This window comes from Bombina bombina, chromosome 2, assembly GCF_027579735.1.
Source record: "Bombina bombina isolate aBomBom1 chromosome 2, aBomBom1.pri, whole genome shotgun sequence".
Lineage (NCBI taxonomy): Eukaryota > Metazoa > Chordata > Amphibia > Anura > Bombinatoridae > Bombina > Bombina bombina.
In genome coordinates this window covers 994,031,742-994,052,081 of record NC_069500.1, presented here as the reverse complement: position 1 = coordinate 994,052,081, position 20,340 = coordinate 994,031,742, and the positions used below count along the sequence as shown (strand labels likewise).

Sequence of the window (20,340 nt, the reverse complement as noted above, 5' to 3'; positions counted from 1 at the left end):
TTACTTGGCGGGATCAGACTGATATACTTTAGGAAAGTTTTCTTCTGTGAAAAGCACACTGGTCTAAAAGAGGGCTGCTTCCGGGTGGTAAATCGCCAATAGAACAAGCCACTGAGCTGTTGTTCGTTCCTGGTAGAGCGCTTCTCTCTTTGTATGCAAATTATTATGACCCTGGGGAAGTCCTCCCTATGGGTGATGGGGGAAACCAGACGTGGACTCCTTGCCCAGTGTGCTTAGAGGAATGTGGGCTGCACCTCACTGACGGAGGCCCTTAGGAGGCCGAAACGATCGTCTGGGTTGTCATGTTCCTTGTTCAGAGGAGAGTTGCCTGGTATTTCAGGGCTGGACTGACCCTTACTTGGCGGGATCAGACTGATATACTTTAGGAAAGTTTTCTTCTGTGAAAAGCACACCTGGTCTAAAAGAGGCTGCTTCGGGTGGTAAATCGCCATAGAACAAGCCACTGAGCTGTTGTTCGTTCCTGGTAGAGCGCTTCTCTCTTTTGTATGCAAATTATTATGACCCTGGGGAAGTCTCCCTATGGGTGTTGGGGGATACCAGACGTGGACTCCTTGCCCAGTGTGCTTAGAGGAATGTGGCTGCACCTCACTGACGAGGCCCATAGGAGGCCGAAACGATCGTCTGGGGTTGTCATGTTCCTTGTTCAGAGGAGAGTTGCCTGGTATTTCAGGGCTGGACTGACCTTACTTGGCGGGATCAGACTGATATACTTAGGAAAGTTTTCTTCTGTGAAAAGCACACATGGGTCTAAAAGAGGCTGCTTCCGGGTGGTAAATCGCCATAGAACAAGCCACTGAGCTGTTGTTCGTTCCTGGTAGAGCGCTTCTCTCTTTGTATGCAAATTATGACGTCCCCTGGGGAAAGTCTCCTAATGGGTGATGGGGAAACCAGACGTGGACTCCTTGCCCAGTGTGCTTAGAGGAATGTGCTGCACCTCACTGACGAGGCCCATAGAGGCCGAAACGATCGTCTGGGGTTGTCATGTTCCTTGTTCAGAGGAGAGTTGCCTGGTATTTCAGGGCTGGACTGACCTTACTTGGCGGGATCAGACCTGATATACTTTAGGAAAGTTTTCTTCTGTGAAAGCACACTGGTCTAAAAGAGGCTGCTTCCGGGTGGTAAATCGCCATAGAACAAGCCACTGAGCTGTTGTTTCGTTCCCTGGTAGAGCGCTTCTTCTCCTCTTGTTGCAAATTATTATGACCCTGGGGAAGTCCTCCCCCTATGGGTGATGGGGGAAACCAGACTGGACTCCTTGCCCAGTGTGCTTAGAGGAATGTGGCTGCACCTCCACTGACGAGGCCCCCATAGGAGGCCGAAACGATCGTCTGGGGTTGTCATGTTCCTTGTTCAGAGGAGAGTTGCCTGGTATTTCAGGGCTGGACTGACCTTACTTGGCGGGATCAGACTGATATACTTTAGGAAAGTTTTCTTCTGTGAAAAGCACACTGGTCTAAAAAGAGGCTGCTTCGGGTGGTAAATCGCCATAGAACAAGCCACTGAGCTGTTTGTTCGTCTCCTGGTAGAGCGCTTCTCTCTTTGTATGCAAATTATTATGACCCTGGGGAAGTCTCCCTATGGGTGATGGGGGGGAAACCAGACGTGGACTCCTTGCCCAGTGTGCTAGAGGAATGTGGCTGCACCTCACTGACGAGGGCCCTATAGGAGGCCGAAACGATCGTCTGGGGTTGTCATGTTCCTTGTCAGAGGAGAAGTTGCCTGGTATTTCAGGGCTGGACTGACCTTACTTGGCGGGATCAAGACTGATATACTTCAGGAAAGTTTTCTTCTGTGAAAAGCACACTGGTCTAAAAGAGGCTGCTTCCGGGTGTAAATCGCCATAGAACAAGCCACTGAGCTGTTCGTTCCTGGTAGAGCGCTTCTCTCTTTGTATGCAAATTATTATGACCCTGGGGAAGTCTCCCTATGGGTGATGGGGGAAACCAGACGTGGAATCCTTGCCCAGTGTGCTTAGAGGAATGTGGCTGCACCTCACTGACGAGGGCCCATAGGAGGCCGAAAACGATCGTCTGGGTTGTCATGTTCCTTGTTCAGAGGAGAGTTGCCTGGTATTTCAGGGCTGGACTGACCTTACTTGGCGGGATCAGACTGATATACTTTTAGGAAAGTTTTCTTCTGTGAAAAGCACACTTGTCTAAAAGAGGCTGCTTCCGGGTGGTAAATCGCCATAGAACAAGCCACTGAGCTGTTGTTCGTTCCTGGTAGAGCGCTTCTCTCTTTGTATGCAAATTATTATGACCCCTGGGGAAGTCTCCCTAGGGGTGATGGGGGAAACCAGACGTGGACTCCTTGCCCAGTGGTGCTTAGAGGAGAATGTGGCTGCACCTCAGCTGACGAGGCCCATAGGAGGCCGAAACGATCGGTCTGGGTTGTCATGTTCCTTGTTCAGAGGAGAAGTTGCCTGGTATTTCAGGGCTGGACTGACCTTACTTGGCGGGATCAGACTGATATACTTCAGGAAAGTTTTTCTTCTGTGAAAAGCACACTGGTCTAAAAGAGGCTGCTTTCCGGTGGTAAATCGCCATAGAACAAGCACTGAGCTGTTTTCGTACCTGGTAGAGCGCTTCTCTCTTTGTATGCAAATTGATTCTAACTAAAGCCTGACAAAATGCCTGAACGTCTGTAACATCCGCCAGACGCTTGAGCAAAAGAGTAGACAGAGCAGAAATCTGTCCCTTTAAGGAACTAGCTGACAATCCCTTCTCCAATCCTTCTTGGAGAAAAGATAATATCCTAGGAATCCTGACTTTACTCCATGAGTAACCCTTGGATTCACACCAATGAAGATATTTACACCATATCTTATGATAGATTTTCCTGGTGACAGGCTTTCGAGCCTGAATTAAGGTATCAATGACCGACTCAGAGAAACCACGTTTTGATAAAATCAAGCGTTCAATCTCCAAGCAGTCAGCCGCAGAGAAATTAGATTTGGATGTTTGAATGGACCTTGGAGTAGAAGGTCCTGCCTCAGCGGCAGAGTCCATGGTGGAAGGGATGACATGGCCACCAGATCTGCATACCAAGTCCTGCGTGGCCACGCAGGTGCTATCAAAATCACTGAAGCTCTCTCCTACTTGATCTTGGCAATCAGACGAGGGAGGAGAGGAAATGGTGGGAACACATAAGCCAGGCTGAAGGACCAGGGCACTGCTAGAGCATCTATTAGCGTTGCCTGGGGATCCCTTGACCTGGACCGTAACAAGGAAGCTTGGCGTTCTGACGAGACGCCATCAGATCCAATTCTGGTTTGCCCCATGGTTGAATCAGCTGGGCAAATACCTCCGGATGGAGCTCCCACTCCCCCAGATGAAAAGTCTGCCGACTTAGAAAATCCGCCTGCCAGTTCTCTACTCCTGGGATATGGATAGCTGAGAGATGGCAAGAGTGAACCTCTGCCCATAGAATTATCTTTGAAACCTCCAACATTGCCAGGGGGCTTCTTGTTCCCCCCTGATGGTTGATATAGGCTACAGTCGTGATATTGTCCGACTGAAATATGATGAACCTGACCGCAGCTAGCTGAGGTCAAGCCTGAAGAGCATTGAATATCGCTCTCAGTTCCAGAATGTTTATCGGAAGGAGGGCTTCCTCCTGAGTCCACGAACCCTGAGCCTTTAGGGAGTTCCAGACCGCCCCCCAGCCCAGAAGGCTGGCATCTGTCGTCACTATAGTCCACTCTGGCCTGCGGAAACTCATTCCCCTGGACAGATAGACCCAAGATAACCACCAGAGAAGAGAATCCCTGGTCTCTTGATCCAGGTTTAGCAGAGGGGACAAATCTGTGTAGTCCCCATTCCACTGATTGAGCATGCAAAGTTGCAGTGGTCTAAGATGTAGGCGGGCAAACGGAACTATGTCCATTGCCGCTACCATTAGGCCGATAACTTCCATACACTGAGCCACTGACGGCCGAGAAGTGGAATGAAGACCACGGCAGGAAGTTAGAAGTTTTGATAACCTGACCTCTGTCAGAAAAATTTTCATTTCTACTGAATCTATCAGTGTTTCTAGGAAGGAAACTCTTGTGAGAGGGGAGAGAGAACTATTTTCTTCGTTCACCTTCCACCCGTGAGACCTCAGAAAGGCCAGAACAATGTCCGTATGGGACTTGGCGATTTGAAAAGTCGACGCCTGTATCAGAATGTCGTCTAGGTAAGGAGCCACTGCTATGCCCCGTGGCCTTAGAACCGCCAGTAGGGACCCTAGAACCTTCGTAAAGATTCTTGGTGCCGTGGCTAACCTGAAGGGAAGAGCCACAAACTGGTAATGTCTGTCTAAGAAGGCGAACCTGAGGAACTGATGATGATCTCTGTGAATCGGAATGTGGAGATAAGCATCCTTTAAGTCCACGGTAGTCATATATTGACCCTCCTGGATCATAGGAAGGATGGTTCGGATAGTCTCCATCTTGAAGAATGGGACCCTGAGAAATTTGTTTAGGATCTAGAGATCCAAGATTGGTCAGAAAGTTCCCTCTTTTTTGGGAACTATAAACAGATTTGAATAGAAGCCCTGCCCTGTTCCTCCCTTGGAACTGGGTGGATCACTCCCATAACCAGTAGGTCTTGAACACAACGTAAGAATGCCTCTCTCTTAATCTGGTTTACAGATAATTGTGAGAGATGAAATCTCCCCTTTGGAGATGAAGCTTTGAAGTCCAGAAGATATCCCTGGGAAACAATCTCTAATGCCCAGGGATCCTGGACGTCTCTTACCCAAGCCTGGGCGAAGAGAGAAAGTCTGCCCCCTACTAGATCCAGTCCCGGATCGGGGGCTACTCCTTCATGCTGTCTTAGAGGCAGCCGCAGGTTTCTTGGCCTGCTTCCCCTTGTTTCAAGCCTGGTTAGGTCTCCAGACTGGTTTGGACTGGGCGAGATTTCCCTCTTGTTTTGCATTAGAGGAAACTGAAGCTGCGCCACTCTTGAAGTTTCGAAAGGAACGAAAATTATTCTGTTTGGTCCTTAACTTATTGGACCTATCCTGAGGAAGGGCGTGACCTTTTCCTCCAGTAGCCTGATGAAACAGTGTGTTACACTGAGAAACGCGTTGCTGTTTTTATTGTTATTACATTTTTAAATTTTTTTAAATTCTCTGTTTGCTGCCTATTACATTTCTTCTCTATGGGCTTTGGCTTGACATATCCATTTGGCTCCTCTCAAGCACCTTCATAGACCTGACGGTTGGATCTTTGGCTTGCTGATCCATATCCTTTTCACTATCTTGGGTATCCCTGGACTCTCCCTGGTGAGACGAGGACCTCCACTAGTGAAACTATCTATTGTGGTCTACCGGGACGACGTGTGGTTTCGGACTGCGATTACTGCACCTTTGATGTGTGCAACAACTTGTGAGTAGGATTCCTCTGTTCTATTGCTGTTTTGCTCTTATCACATTTGATCTGCAGCATGTGGCGCCCTCTATCCTTTATCTTCTAGATTTTCATCTGTGTTCCTGGCACAACAATCTGGAGGAGCAGCCTATCTCATTTGGAAATATTGCCCACCACATATATCCTTTGGGTATCAATATCCTGGACTGGATAAATCTATTACATATACTGGACTAATATAGTTCATATACATCCCTCATTTTTTACTGTTATTTATAACTTTTGAATTGTCCTTTCTAATCTGAATTTTTGTTTCCAATTGTTAGGAGATAGGATTTCTATTTTGTTAAAAGTATTTTTGTATTATATATTTTCGTATGTAGTACTTGAGTACTCACAGTACTTATACAGTATATACCCTCTTAGTTGTACTATACCTTAGGATTTTTTCTTGTGTCATATTTGCCCTAGGCGCCTCTTAGTAGTACTCTGGTGACGCTGTTGTCTCATTTGTTCTAATTGTTGTTTTATTAATATTAGAAATGATCTCCTTCAGACCAGGCCCGAATAGGGTCCTGTCCCTTGAAGGGGATGTTTAGAAGCTTAGACTTTGAAGCAACGTCTGCTGACCAGGACTTAAGCCATAGCGCCCTACGCGCCAAAATGGCAAAACCTGAATTTTTAGCCGTTAGCTTGGCTAAATGAAAAATGGCGTCAGAAATAAAGGAGTTAGCTAACTTAAGAGCTTTAATCCTGTCTAGAATATCGTCTAGCGGGGGTCTCCACCTGTAGAGCCTCCTCAAGAGACTCAAACCAAAAAGCCACTGCAGCAGTAACTGGGGCAATGCATGCAAGAGGCTGGAGAATTAAACCTTGATGTATAAAAATTTTCTTAAGGAGACCCTCCAATTTTTTATCCATAGGATCTAGGAAAGCACAACTGTCCTCGACGGGCGATAGTTGTACGCTTAGCTAGGGTAGAGACTGCTCCCTCCACCTTAGGGACCGTCTGCCACGAGTCCCGTATGACGGCATCTATGGGAAACATCTTTTTGAAAGCAGGAGGGGGAGAGAACGGCACACCTGGTCTATCCCATTCCTTAGTACTAATTTCCGAAAACCTCTTAGGGACTGGAAAAAACATCAGTGTAACAGGTACTGCAAATAATTTGTCCATTTTACACAATTTCTCTGGAACACAATGGGGTCACAGTCATCCAGAGTCGCTAAAACCTCCCTAAGCAATAAGCGTGAGGTGTTCAAGCTTAAATTTAAACGCTGTCATTTCAGAATCAGGACTGAAGTAACGCCTTCCCTGAGTCTGAAAAACTCACCCACCGATAGAAGCTCACCTGCCTCGGCTTCTGAGCAATTGTGAGGGTATATCGGACACAGGTATTAAAGCGTCAGAAAGCTCTGTATTAGTTCTAGCCCCAGAGCTGTCTCGGTTTCCTTGTAGCCCTGGCAGTTTGGAGAATACCTCTGAGAGGGTAGCATTCATAACTGCCGCCATGTCCTGTAAGGTAAAAGTATTAGACGCGCTAGATGTACTTGCGTCACTTAAGCGGGGGTTATAGGTTCTGACACATGGGGAGAGTTAGATGGCATAATCTCCCTCTTTTCCGTCAGAGAATCCCCTGGAGATAAATTTTTAAGCGCCATAATATGGTCTTTAAGTTTATAGAAATTTCAGTACATTTGGTACACATTCTAAGAGGGGGTTCCACCATGGCTTCCAAACATATTGAACAAGGAGTTTCCTCTATGTCAGACATGTTTAACAGACTAGTAATGAGACAGGAAGCTTGGAAAACACTTTAATAAATGTGAAACAGTAATTAAACAAAAACGTTACTGTGCCTTTAAGAGAAAAAAACTAGCACTTAAACTGCAAAACAGTGTAAAAATACAGTAAAGTCTTTGAAATTTTTACAGTGTGTGTAAGGGACTAAAGCAACATTGCACCCACTTGCAAATGGATGATTAACCCCTTAGGCCCCAAACCGAATTGAAAAATGTTAAAAAAGTTAAAAGTCAACTGAGCACCTTGCCCACAGCTCTGCTGAGGCTCCTACCTGCCCTTAAATACGATTTTGTGCAGAAATAACCCCTTTGAAATGGTCCTCAGATGCCAGAGGACTCCTCTAGGGAAGGCTGGATGTCTCAGTCTGAATTAAAACTGCGCAGTTAGAGCGCTAAAATAGGCCCCCCCCCCACCATGTACTGGATGTCAGAGGGGCCTTAAGAAAATACTCCTGGGAGTATCTGACTAGCCATGTGGAAACTAGGCCCCAAATAAAGACTTATCTCCCTCAGAGAAAAAACGTCCTATTTATGAAGTCATGTAAACGTTTTGTCACTAAGTAATATGAATATTAACATGAGTATTACCCTGTTTTGTAAGCATGATCCCAGTCGCTGTTAAATCACTGCATCAGGCTTACCTCAAATTACACAGGCTCTGTCAGCATTTTCTAGAACGTATTCATCTCTCTAGAAATAAAAATACTGAACATACCTCAAAGCAGGTAAACTGCAGGCCGTTCCCCCCAACTGAAGTTTTCCCATATTCATCAGTTATGTGTGATAACAGCAATGGACCTTAGTTACAACACGCTAAGATCATCAAACCTCCAGGCAGAATTCTTCTTCTAATTTCTGCCTGAGAGTAAAACAGTACAACGCCGGTACCGTTTAAAAAATAACAAACTTTTGATTGAAGGTAAAACTACACTAAGTCATCACATATCTCTTGATACTTCCTTTCTTGTCAAGAGTTGCAAGAGAAAGACTGGGGTCATCAAATATTTTGTACTATATTAAATATCTTTAAGTGAGCACAGAGACATTCACATCAGCATCTACACATTGCATTCCTTTTTTTCTTTTAGGTGTATCTGTTTAGACAATAGTATTAACCAGGGTGGATAAAAATCAATGATTTAAATTTATAAAAAAAAAAAAAAGTTTTTTATTTTAAATAAAATGCTTTTGAGAGAAAAAAAAAAAGCTATTTAAGATACATTATACAGGTATACCCTGCTCATACAGTTAGGGACCGGAGCCCCGCTGCAAAGTGAAAACTGCCTTAAACTGAAACAAGGCGTTTTTAGCTTTCTTTTCACTTGCCAGTGTGTTTAAAAACTTGAAACATGTTTGAACTAAGATTTACTAGGGGTGCAATAGTGCTACGTTTAGTTTAAACACTAGCACAGCAAGTATTCAATTCGTATCAATAAATACTGTACCTGTAAAATAGTGACAATTACTGTAGTAAAATTTGCCAGACTATAGCAACTGAGACAGAGATTGCACTGTAATGCTGTAAACATAGTGAACTGCGCATAACAAAATGGTGCCAGTCACTTTTCTCGCAATCTCCACAATGATACAGCACTGTTTAAAAATCCTTGGAGGTTGAGCTTTCAGCTCCACAAAGCGCTGTATTAGCGAAGTGCTGTAAAGTGAAGCACTGTAAAGTGTATAAGGGTATACCTGTAATCCAAAATGTTATTCATCCTAAAAAACAGAATTTATGTTTACCTGATAAATTACTTTCTCCAACGGTGTGTCCGGTCCACGGCGTCATCCTTACTTGTGGGATATTCTCCTCCCCAACAGGAAATGGCAAAGAGCCCAGCAATAGCTGGTCACATGATCCCTCCTAGGCTCCGCCTACCCCAGTCATTCGGACCGACGTTAAGGAGGAATATTTTGCATAGGAGAAACCATATGGTACCGTGGTGACTGTAGTTAAAGGAAAATAAATTATCAGACCTGATTAAAAAAACCAGGGCGGGCCGTGGACCGGACACACCGTTGGAGAAAGTAATTTATCAGGTAAACATAAATTCTGTTTTCTCCAACATAGGTGTGTCCGGTCCACGGCGTCATCCTTACTTGTGGGAACCAATACCAAAGCTTTAGGACACGGATGAAGGGAGGGAGCAAATCAGGTCACCTAATGGAAGGCACCACGGCTTGCAAAACCTTTCTCCCAAAAATAGCCTCAGAAGAAGCAAAAGTATCAAACTTGTAAAATTTGGTAAAAGTGTGCAGTGAAGACCAAGTCGCTGCCCTACATATCTGATCAACAGAAGCCTCGTTCTTGAAGGCCCATGTGGAAGCCACAGCCCTAGTGGAATGAGCTGTGATTCTTTCGGGAGGCTGCCGTCCGGCAGTCTCGTAAGCCAATCTGATGATGCTTTTAATCCAAAAGAGAGAGAGGTAGAAGGTGCTTTTTGACCTCTCCTTTTACCAGAATAAACAACAAACAAGGAAGATGTTTGTCTAAATCCTTTGTAGCATCTAAATAGAATTTTAGAGCGCGAACAACATCCAAATTGTGCAACAAACGTTCCTTCTTTGAAACTGGTTTCGGACACAGAGAAGGTACGATAATCTCCTGGTTAATGTTTTTGTTAGAAACAACTTTTGGAAGAAAACCAGGTTTAGTACGTAAAACCACCTTATCTGCATGGAACACCAGATAAGGAGGAGAACACTGCAGAGCAGATAATTCTGAAACTCTTCTAGCAGAAGAAATTGCAACTAAAAAACAAAAACTTTCCAAGATAATAACTTAATATCAACGGAATGCAAGGGTTCAAACGGAACCCCCCTGAAGAACTGAAAGAACTAAATTGAGACTCCAAGGAGGAGTCAAAGGTTTGTAAACAGGCTTAATTCTAACCAGAGCCTGAACAAAGGCTTGAACATCTGGCACAGCAGCCAGGTGTTTGTGAAGTAACACCGACAAGCAGAAATCTGTCCCTTCAGGGAACTTGCAGATAATCCTTTTTCCAATCCTTCTTGAAGGAAGGATAGAATCCTAGGAATCTTAACCTTGTCCCAAGAGAATCCTTTAGATTCACACCAACAGATATATTTTTTCCAAATTTTGTGGTAAATCTTTCTAGTTACAGGCTTTCTGGCCTGAACAAGAGTATCAATAACAGAATCTGAGAACCCTCGCTTCGATAAAATCAAGCGTTCAATCTCCAAGCAGTCAGCTGGAGTGAAACCAGATTCGGATGTTCGAACGGACCCTGAACAAGAAGGTCTCGTCTCAAAGGTAGCTTCCAAGGTGGAGCCGATGACATATTCACCAGCTCTGCATACCAAGTCCTGCGTGGCCACGCAGGAGCTATCAAGATCACCGACGCCCTCTCCTGATTGATCCTGGCTACCAGCCTGGGGATGAGAGGAAACGGCGGGAACACATAAGCTAGTTTGAAGGTCCAAGGTGCTACTAGTGCATCCACTAGAGCCGCCTTGGGATCCCTGGATCTGGACCCGTAGCAAGGAACTTTGAAGTTCTGACGAGAGGCCATCAGATCCATGTCTGGAATGCCCCACAGCTGAGTGACTTGGGCAAAGATTTCCGGATGGAGTTCCCACTCCCCCGGATGCAATGCTTGACGACTCAGAAAATCCGCTTCCCAATTTCCACTCACTGGGATGTGGATAGCAGACAGGTGGCAGGAGTGAGACTCCGCCCATAGAATGATTTTGGTCACTTCTTCCATCGCTAGGGAACTCCTTGTTCCCCCCTGATGGTTGATGTACGCAACAGTTGTCATGTTGTCTGATTGAAACCGTATGAACTTGGCCCTCGCTAGCTGAGGCCAAGCCTTGAGAGCATTGAATATCGCTCTCAGTTCCAGAATATTTATCGGTAGAAGAGATTCTTCCCGAGACCAAAGACCCTGAGCTTTCAGGGATCCCCTGACCGCGCCCCAGCCCATCAGACTGGCGTCGGTCGTGACAATGACCCACTCTGGTCTGCGGAATGTCATCCCTTGTGACAGGTTGTCCAGGGACAGCCACCAACGGAGTGAGTCTCTGGTCCTCTGATTTACTTGTATCTTCGGAGACAAGTCTGTATAGTCCCCATTCCACTGACTGAGCATGCACAGTTGTAATGGTCTTAGATGAATGCGCGCAAAAGGAACTATGTCCATTGCCGCTACCATCAACCCGATCACTTCCATGCACTGAGCTATGGAAGGAAGAGGAACGGAATGAAGTATCCGACAAGAGTCTAGAAGCTTTGTTTTCTGGCCTCTGTCAGAAAAATCCTCATTTCTAAGGAGTCTATTATTGTTCCCAAGAAGGGAACCCTTGTTGACGGGGATAGAGAACTCTTTTCCACGTTCACTTTCCATCCGTGAGATCTGAGAAAGGCCAGGACAATGTCCGTGTGAGCCTTTGCTTGAGGAAGGGACGACGCTTTGAATCAGAATGTCGTCCAAGTAAGGTACTACAGCAATGCCCCTTGGTCTTAGCACAGCTAGAAGGGACCCTAGTACCTTTGTGAAAATCCAATGGAGCAGTGGCTAATCCGAAAGGAAGCGCCACGAACTGGTAATGTTTGTCCAGGAATGCGAACCTTAGGAACCGATGATGTTCCTTGTGGATAGGAATATGTAGATACGCATCCTTTAAATCCCACCGTGGTCATGAATTGACCTTCCTGGATGAAGGAAGAATAGTTCGAATGGTTTCCATCTTGAACGATGGAACCTTGAGAACTTGTTTTAGATCTTGAGATCTAAGATTGGTCCTGAACGTTCCCTCTTTTTTGGGAACTATGAACAGATTGGAGTAGAACCCCATCCCTTGTTCTCTTAATGGAACAGGATGAATCACTCCCATTTTTAACAGGTCTTCTACACAATGTAAGAATGCTGTCTTTTTATGTGGTCCTGATGACAACTGAGACCTGTGGAACCTCCCCCTTGGGGGAAGTCCCTTGATTTCCAGAAGATAACCTTGGGAGACTATTTCTAGCGCCCAAGGATCCAGAACATCTCTTGCCCAAGCCTGAGCGAAGAGAGAGAGTCTGCCCCCCCCCCCGATCCGGTCCCGGATCGGGGGCCAACATTTCAATGCTGTCTTGGTAGCAGTGGCAGGTTTCTTGGCCTGCTTTCCCTTGTTCCCAGCCTTGCATTGGTCTCCAAGCTGGCTTGGCTTGAGAAAGTATTACCCTCTTGCTTAGAGGACGTAGCACCTTGGGCTGGTCCGTTATTCTACCGAAAGGGACGAAATTAGGTTGATTTTTTGCCTTGAAAGGCCGATCCTGAGGAAGGGCGTGGCCCTTACCCCCAGTGATATCAGAGATAATCTCTTTCAAGTCAGGGCCAAACAGCGGTTTTCCCCTTGAAAGGAATGTTAAGTAGCATGTTCTTGGAAGACGCATCAGACCGACCAAGATTTCAACCGAAGCGCTCTGCGCGCCACAAATAGCAAACCCAGAATTCTTAGCCGCTAACCTAGCCAATTGCAAAGTGGACGTCTAGGGTGAAAGAATAGCCAATATGAGAGCATTGATTCTGTCCATAATCTCCTCCAAAGGAGGAGAATCACTATCGACCGCCTCTTATCAGATCATCGAACCAGAAACATGCGGCTGTAGCGACAGGGACAATGCATGAAATTGGTTGTAGAAGGTAACCTTGCTGAACAAACATTTTTTTTTTTAAGCAAACCTTCTAATTTTTTATCCATAGGATCTTTGAAAGCACAACTATCCTCTATGGGTATAGTGGTGCGTTTGTTTTAAAGTGGAAACCGCTCCCTCGACCTTGGGGACTGGTCTGCCATAAGTCCTTTCTGGGGTCGACCATAGGAAACAATTTTTTAAATATGGGGGGAGGGACGAAAGGATACCGGGCCTTTCCCATTCTTTATTAACAATGTCCGCCACCCGCTTGGGTATAGGAAAAGCTTCTGGGAGCCCCGGCACCTCTAGGAACTTGTCCATTTTACATAGTTTCTCTGGGATGACCAACTTGTCACAATCATCCAGAGTGGATAATACCTCCTTAAGCAGAATGCGGAGATGTTCCAACTTTAAATTTAAATGCAATCACATCAGGTTCAGCCTGTTGAGAATGTTCCCTGAATCAGTAAATTTCTTCCCTCAGACAAAACCTCCCTGGCCCCATCAGACTGGGTTAGGGGCCCTTCAGAAATATTATTAACTCAGCGTCGTCATGCTCTTTCAGTATCTAAAACAGAGCAGCCGCGCTTACGCTGATAAGTGTTCATTTTGGCTAAAATGTTTTTGACAGAATTATCCATTACAGCCGTTAATTGTTGCATAGTAAGGAGTATTTGGCGCGCTAGATGTACTAGGGGCCTCCTGAGTGGGCAAGACTCGTGTAGACGAAGGAGGGAATGATGCAAGTACCATGCTTACTCCCCTCACTTGAGGAATCATCTTGGGCATCATTGTCTTTATCACATAAATCACATTTATTTAAATGAATAGGAATTCTGGCTTCCCCACATTCAGAACACAGTCTATCTGGTAGTTCAGACATGTTAAACAGGCATAAACTTGATAACAAAGTACAAAAAACGTTTTAAAATAAAACCGTTACTGTCACTTTAAATTTTAAACTGAACACACTTTATTACTGCAATTGCGAAAAAAACATGAAGGAATTGTTCAAAATTCACCAAATTTTCACCACAGTGTCTTAAAGCCTTAAAAGTATTGCACACCAAATTTGGAAGCTTTAACCTTAAAATAACGGAACCGGAGCCGTTTTGAACTTTAACCCCTTTACAGTCCCTGGTATCTGCTTTGCTGAGACCCAACCAAGCCCAAAGGGGAATACGATACCAAATGACGCCTTCAGAAAGTCTTTTCTAAGTATCAGAGCTCCTCTCACATGCGACTGCATGCCATGCCTCTCAAAAACAACGTGCGCAACACCGGCGCGAAAATGAGGCTCTGCTTATGCTTTGGGAAAGCCCCTAAAGAATAAGGTGTCTAAACCAGTGCCTGCCGATATTATTATATCAAAATACCCAGATAAAATGATTCCTCAAGGCTAAATATGTGTTAATAATGAATCGATTTAGCCCCAAAAATGTCTACAGTTTTAATAAGCCCTTGTGAAGCCCTTATTTACGATCGTAATAAACATGCGCTTACCGGATCCCATAGGGAAAATGACAGCTTCCAGCATTACATCGTCTTGTTAGAATGTGTCATACCTCAAGCAGCAAGAGACTGCACACTGTTCCCCCAACTGAAGTTAATTGCTCTCAACAGTCCTGTGTGGAACAGCCATGGATTTTAGTGACGGTTGCTAAAATCATTTTCCTCATACAAACAGAAATCTTCATCTCTTTTCTGTTTCTGAGTAAATAGTACATACCAGCACTATTTCAAAATAACAAACTCTTGATTGAATAATAAAAACTACAGTTAAACACTAAAAAACTCTAAGCCATCTCCGTGGAGATGTTGCCTGTACAACGGCAAAGAGAATGACTGGGGTAGGCGAGCCTAGGAGGGATCATGTGACCAGCTTTGCTGGGCTCTTTGCCATTTCCCTGTTGGGGAGGAGAATATCCCACAAGTAAGGATGACGCCGTGGACCGGACACACCTATGTTGGAGAAAATAGATTAGTTTTTTTAATTATTTAACAAGATGCTGTATATTCATGGCTGTATTGTTTAATGTATTGGTAAATTAATTCCATTAATCCATTCACAATGTAATGTTATCCCAAAAGTCTGTCAGATTATTTTGGGCAATTTTCTATCTTGAAGATATTAACCACATATTATTTGTTTTGTAGTTCTCAAAAACTGTGAATTGTGTCTGCAGAAATAACAGGCCCTTCTTCACAGCAAAATGTTATAAAATAATAACAAATAAATAGAGTTGATAAATAGACCTTAAAGGGACATAATCATGAAAGATAACTTTTGGGTTTCAGATAGAGCATACAATTTCAGATTTGCTTCATTGTCCTTTGGTGAAGGAGACCAATACTCTACTGTGGCCTAGCTGAATAGATTTGGGTGAGACAGTGACAAGCAGCTAGCTCACAGTAGTACATTGCTTCTGAGCCTTCTTATGCAGGTTTTTCAACATTGGATACAAAGAGAATCAGATAAGAGAAGTCAATTGGAAAATATTAAAAATTGCATGTTTTTTTTCTGAAACTTTGACTTTCAGTCCCTTTAATGCAATTTCCGCCCTGCAAATCTATGTACACAGAATCAACCCAATACTAAGTTTCAAGAATCTCACTAAATAAAAGATTGTTTGGAGTGTAATAGATCTGCATAAGGCCCTATGGGTGAGGAGGGAGGGGCAAGCATTAAAAATGAAATATAATATTGTTTTAGTTAAAGGGACACTGAGCCCAAATTTTTACTTAGTGATTCAGATAGAGCATGCAATTTTAGGCAACTTTCTAATTTACTCCTATTATCAATTTTTCTTTGTTCTCTTGTTATCTTTATTTGAAAAAGAACGCATCTGAGCTTTTTTTTTTTTTTTTTTTTTTTGGTTCAGTACTCCGGACAGCACTTTATTGGTGGATGAATGTATCCACCCAATCAGCAAGAACAAACCCAGGTTGTTTACAAAAATGGGCCGGCATCTAAACTTACATTCTTACATTTCAAATAAAAATACCAAGAGAATGAAGAAAATTTGATAATAGGAGTAAATTAGAAAGTTGCTTAAAATGTCATGCTCTATCTGAATCACAAAACAAAAAATTTGGGTTCAGTGTCCCTTTAAATAAAACTATTTCAGTCGATGTTATTAATGTAATGATTACTTGTCTCCTTCCAATAAAGTACATGTGAAAAGTTTATCAAATATGACTGATTAGCCAATTAAACTGGAGATAGTTCACCTCCAAATAATTTAATTCATTTCAATGATCTATCTATCATATCTAATTATATATAACCAGTGATTTGGTGGGCAGTGACTTGACAGAGGGGCGTGACTGAGCGTGTTGTGAGCAGGTGTGTTATGTGGGATAGGGCATGCCATGGGTGGGGCTGGCTGGTGATGGTTAGTCAGCATTGGGGAGCCATTAGCCTTTCCTGCATAATGGCTTGCCCCCCCCACCTATGTGCTCCCTGTACTTTATTGGAAGGAGACAAGTAATGATTACCCCCCGGAGGCGCCATTGTTGGGAGGTAGGAAATTATGTACTAGGGACATATGTAGAGGAGTATAAAAAGTCAAAAAGCTAAAACTAGAAAATTAGAAGCCATGGCATCCTGGATGCTTCAATAAAATTATTATTTTTTATTTAATCGTTTACTGTGTCTGCAATAAATTGATTAACTTATCTCTCTGTGCCCATGCTGAGTGTTGTTTCCTTAATAAAATTATAGTCAAGTGTTTCTTGCTGAAGATGTGGTTACAAAGCTAAAAAGATTGCACATCTATATTCACCTGAACACAATTCTAATCAAGGGAATACTAAACTTTATGTTAACAAATCTGAAGAGTGTATGCCCACTGATCACTCGCACCTGTACAAAGACAAAGTATTCAGATAATGGTTAGTTACCTTCCTGAATTGCTGGTTGGGGTGAGTGTGCCTGAGCTGTCACAGGGGGAGGTCCAGGGGAACTGTTTTGCCAGTAGACCGATTTCCAACAAGAGATGTGGCAGAACGAACTCCAAGACTAGAATTAACAGGCTCTGAATTTTGTCCTTTAACATGTAATGAACCAGGCCCTGAACAAAAGACATGACATTTAGTTAAGAAGTGTATTAAAGGGTTTACAAAGATCTCCTTTTACTTTATTTCAGCATTTACAAATAGCTGATTTCTACATGTGGTATCCTCTACCTATTCTAAAAGTTTCACTTTTTAAGCTTTTACTAAAGGGACAGTCTATCAAAATGAAACTTCATGACTCAGATAGAACATACAATTTAAACAACTTTCCAAAATATTTCTATTATCAAATTATCTTTGTTTTCTGGTATCCTTTGTTGAAAAGCAGAAGGGTATGTTCAGGAATGTGCACGTGTCTGAAGTACTATAATGCAGCAGCTTTGCAACAATGTTATACATTAGCAACACACTAGAAGGCAGCATTATTCACTGCCATGTAGTGCTCCAGACATGTGCACACTACCTATCTAGATATCTCTTCAACAAAGAACAACATGAGAGTGAAGCAAATATGATATCATAAGTAAATTGGAATTTTTTAAAATTGTATTCTCTATCTGAATCGTAAAAGAAAAACTTGGAGTTTCATGTCCCTTTAAGTATAGATGAAAGAAAACCAGTGTAAAACAGCCAGAAATTAGACTCCCAGTAAGAGGTAGATTTTTAAATTGTTCTAAGTATTGGGCTTTGGTTTACAGAGATAATATAAAGACGCTTGTGTGTACCGAAAGCAATAAACTAAGGATATCTGATTTACCTTCAAGCTCAACCCATTTTAGGCCAGAGTACAAGTGGAGTGCCATTTAGTGCTTTCGCTTGAGCCTAAACTTCGCTAGACCGGAAAGGTTTTTGCACTCCTTCTGGAGCGTGCGTATTACAATTTAAAAGTAAAAAATTTGTATGCAAAACTCGACACGCATTAACCAAATATCATGACCGCATTAACATATTCTACCCGTAGAAGTCAATAGAGAGCGCAGAAGAAGAAAAAAAAAAAGACCTCTCGCGCAGTAACCCAATTGGAGTTAATTATTCACCTGTTCTTCACAAACAGGATGAAGTAAATTTTTATTGAAAAACAAAATTTATGCTTACCTGATAAATTTATTTCTCTTGTGGTGTATCCAGTCCACGGATTCATCCATTACTTGTGGGATATTCTCCTTCCCAACAGGAAGCTGCAAGAGGATCTCCCACAGCAGAGCTGTCTATATAGCTCCTCCCCTAACTGCCACCTCCAGTCATTCGACCGAACACAAGCAAGAGAAAGGAGAAACTATAGGGGTGCAGTGGTGACTGTAGTTTAAAAATAAAAAACACCTGCCTTAAAATGACAGGGGCGGGCTGTGGACTGAATACACCACAAGAGAAATAAATTTATCAGGTAAGCATAAATTTGTTTTCTCTTGTAAGGTGTATCTAATCCACGGATTCATCCATTACTTGTGGGATACCAATACCAAAGCTATAGGACACGGATGAAGGGAGGGACAAGGCAGGCGCTTAAATGGAAGGCACCACTGTCTGTAAGACCTTTCTCCCAAAAATAGCCTTCCGAAGAAGCAAAAGTATCAAAATTTGTAGAATTTAGAAAAAGTATGAAGCGAAGACCAAGTCGCCGCCTTACAAATCTGTTCAACAGAAGCCTCATTTTTAAAAGCCCATGTGGAAGCCACCGCTCTAGTGGAATGAGCTGTAATTCTTTCAGGAGGCTGCTGGCCAGCAGTCTCATAAGCTAAGCGGATTATACTTCTTAACCAAAAAGAAAGAGAAGTTGCTGAAGCCTTTTGGCCTTTCCCTCTGTCCAGAGTAGACAACAAACCAATGCAGATGTTTGAACGAAAATCTTTAGTAGCTTGTAAATAAAACTTTAAAGCACGAACCATGTCAAGATTGTGTAATAGACGTTCTTTCTTTGAAGGATTAGGACACTAGATACCACCTTAGGAAGAAACCCAAGTTTGGTACGCAAAACTACCTTATCTGCATGGAAGATCAGATAAGGGGAATCCCACACTGCAAGGCAGATAACTCTGAAACTCTTCGAGCCGAAGAGATAGCTACCAGAAACAGAACTTTCCAAGATAAAAGCTTGATATCTATGGAATGCAGAGGTTCAAACGGAACCCCTTGAAGAACTTTAAGAACTAAATTTAAACTCCATGGCGGAGCAACAGGGTTTAAACACAGGCTTGATACTAACTAAAGCCTGACCAAAACGCCTGAACGTCTGGAACATCCGCCAGACGCTTGTGCAAAAGAATAGACAGAAAATATGTCCCTTTAAGGAACTAGCTGACAATCCCTTCTCCAATCCTACTTGGAGAAAAGATAATATTCTGGGAATCCTGACTTTACTCCATGAGTAACCCTTGGATTCACACCAATGAAGATATTACACCATATCTTATGATAAATTTTCCTGGTGACAGGCTTTCGAGTCTGAATTAAGGTAGCAATGACCGACTCTGAGAAACCACGTTTTGATAAAATCAGCGTTCAATCTCCAAGCAGTCAGACGCAGAGAAATAGATTTGGATGGTTGAAAGGACCCTGAAGTAAAAGGTCCTGTCTCAGCGGTAGAGGTCCATGGTGGAAGGGATGACATGTCCACCAGATCTGCATACCAAGTCCAGCGTGGCCACGCAGGTGCTATCAAAATCACCGAAAGCTCTCTCTGCTTGATCTTGGCAATCAGACAAGGGAGCAGAGGAAACGGTGGAAACACATAAGCCAGGTTGAAAGACCCAAGGCGCTGCTAGAGCATCTATCAGCGCTGCCTTGGGATCCCTGGACCTGGATCCGTAACAAGGAAGCTTGGCGTTCTGACGAGACGCCATGAGATCTAGTTCTGGTTTGCCCCAAAGTTGAATCAACTGTGTAAACACCTCCTCCGGATGGAGTTCCCACTCCCCCGGATTGAAAAGTCTGTCGACTTAGAAATCCGCCTCCCCAGTTCTCTACTCCTGGGATATGGATAGCTGATAGATGGCAAGAGTGAACCTCTGCCCCATAGAATTATTTTGATACCTCCAACATTGCTAGGGAACTCCTTGTTAAAGCTTGATGGTTGATGTAGGCTACAGTCGTGATAGTGTCCGAAATGAAATCTGATGAACCTGACCGCAGCTAGCTGAGGGCCAAGCCTGAAGATCATTGAATATCGCTCTTAGTTCCAGAATGTTTATCGGAAGGAGTGTCTCCTCCTGAGGTCCACAAGCCCTGAGCTTTCAGGGAGTTTCCAGACTGCACCCCAGAAGGCGGCATCTGTCGTTATTATTGTCCAATCTGGCCTGCTGAAGGTCATACCCTTGGACAGATGGACCCGAGATAGCCACCAAGAGAGAGATCCCTGGTCTCTTGATCCTGATTTAGTAGAGGGGACAAATCTGTGTAATCCCCATTCCACTGACTGAGCATGCAGAGTGTTGCAGCGGTCTGAGACGTAGGCGGGCAAACAGCACTATGTCCATTGGCCGCTACCATTAAGCCGATTACTTCCATA

General features: G+C 43.6%; 1 protein-coding gene across 1 annotated transcript in view; it reads right to left on the bottom strand.

The window, feature by feature from the left end:
* SEC24B (SEC24 homolog B, COPII coat complex component) overlaps positions 1-20,340 on the bottom strand; it is a 521,322-nt gene that overhangs the window by 443,740 nt on the left and 57,242 nt on the right. Inside the window, exon 3 of the mRNA XM_053700185.1 lies at positions 16,722-16,831. Coding sequence (XP_053556160.1) covers positions 16,722-16,831 — 110 coding nt within the window. The remainder of the gene's footprint in view (positions 1-16,721; positions 16,832-20,340) is intronic.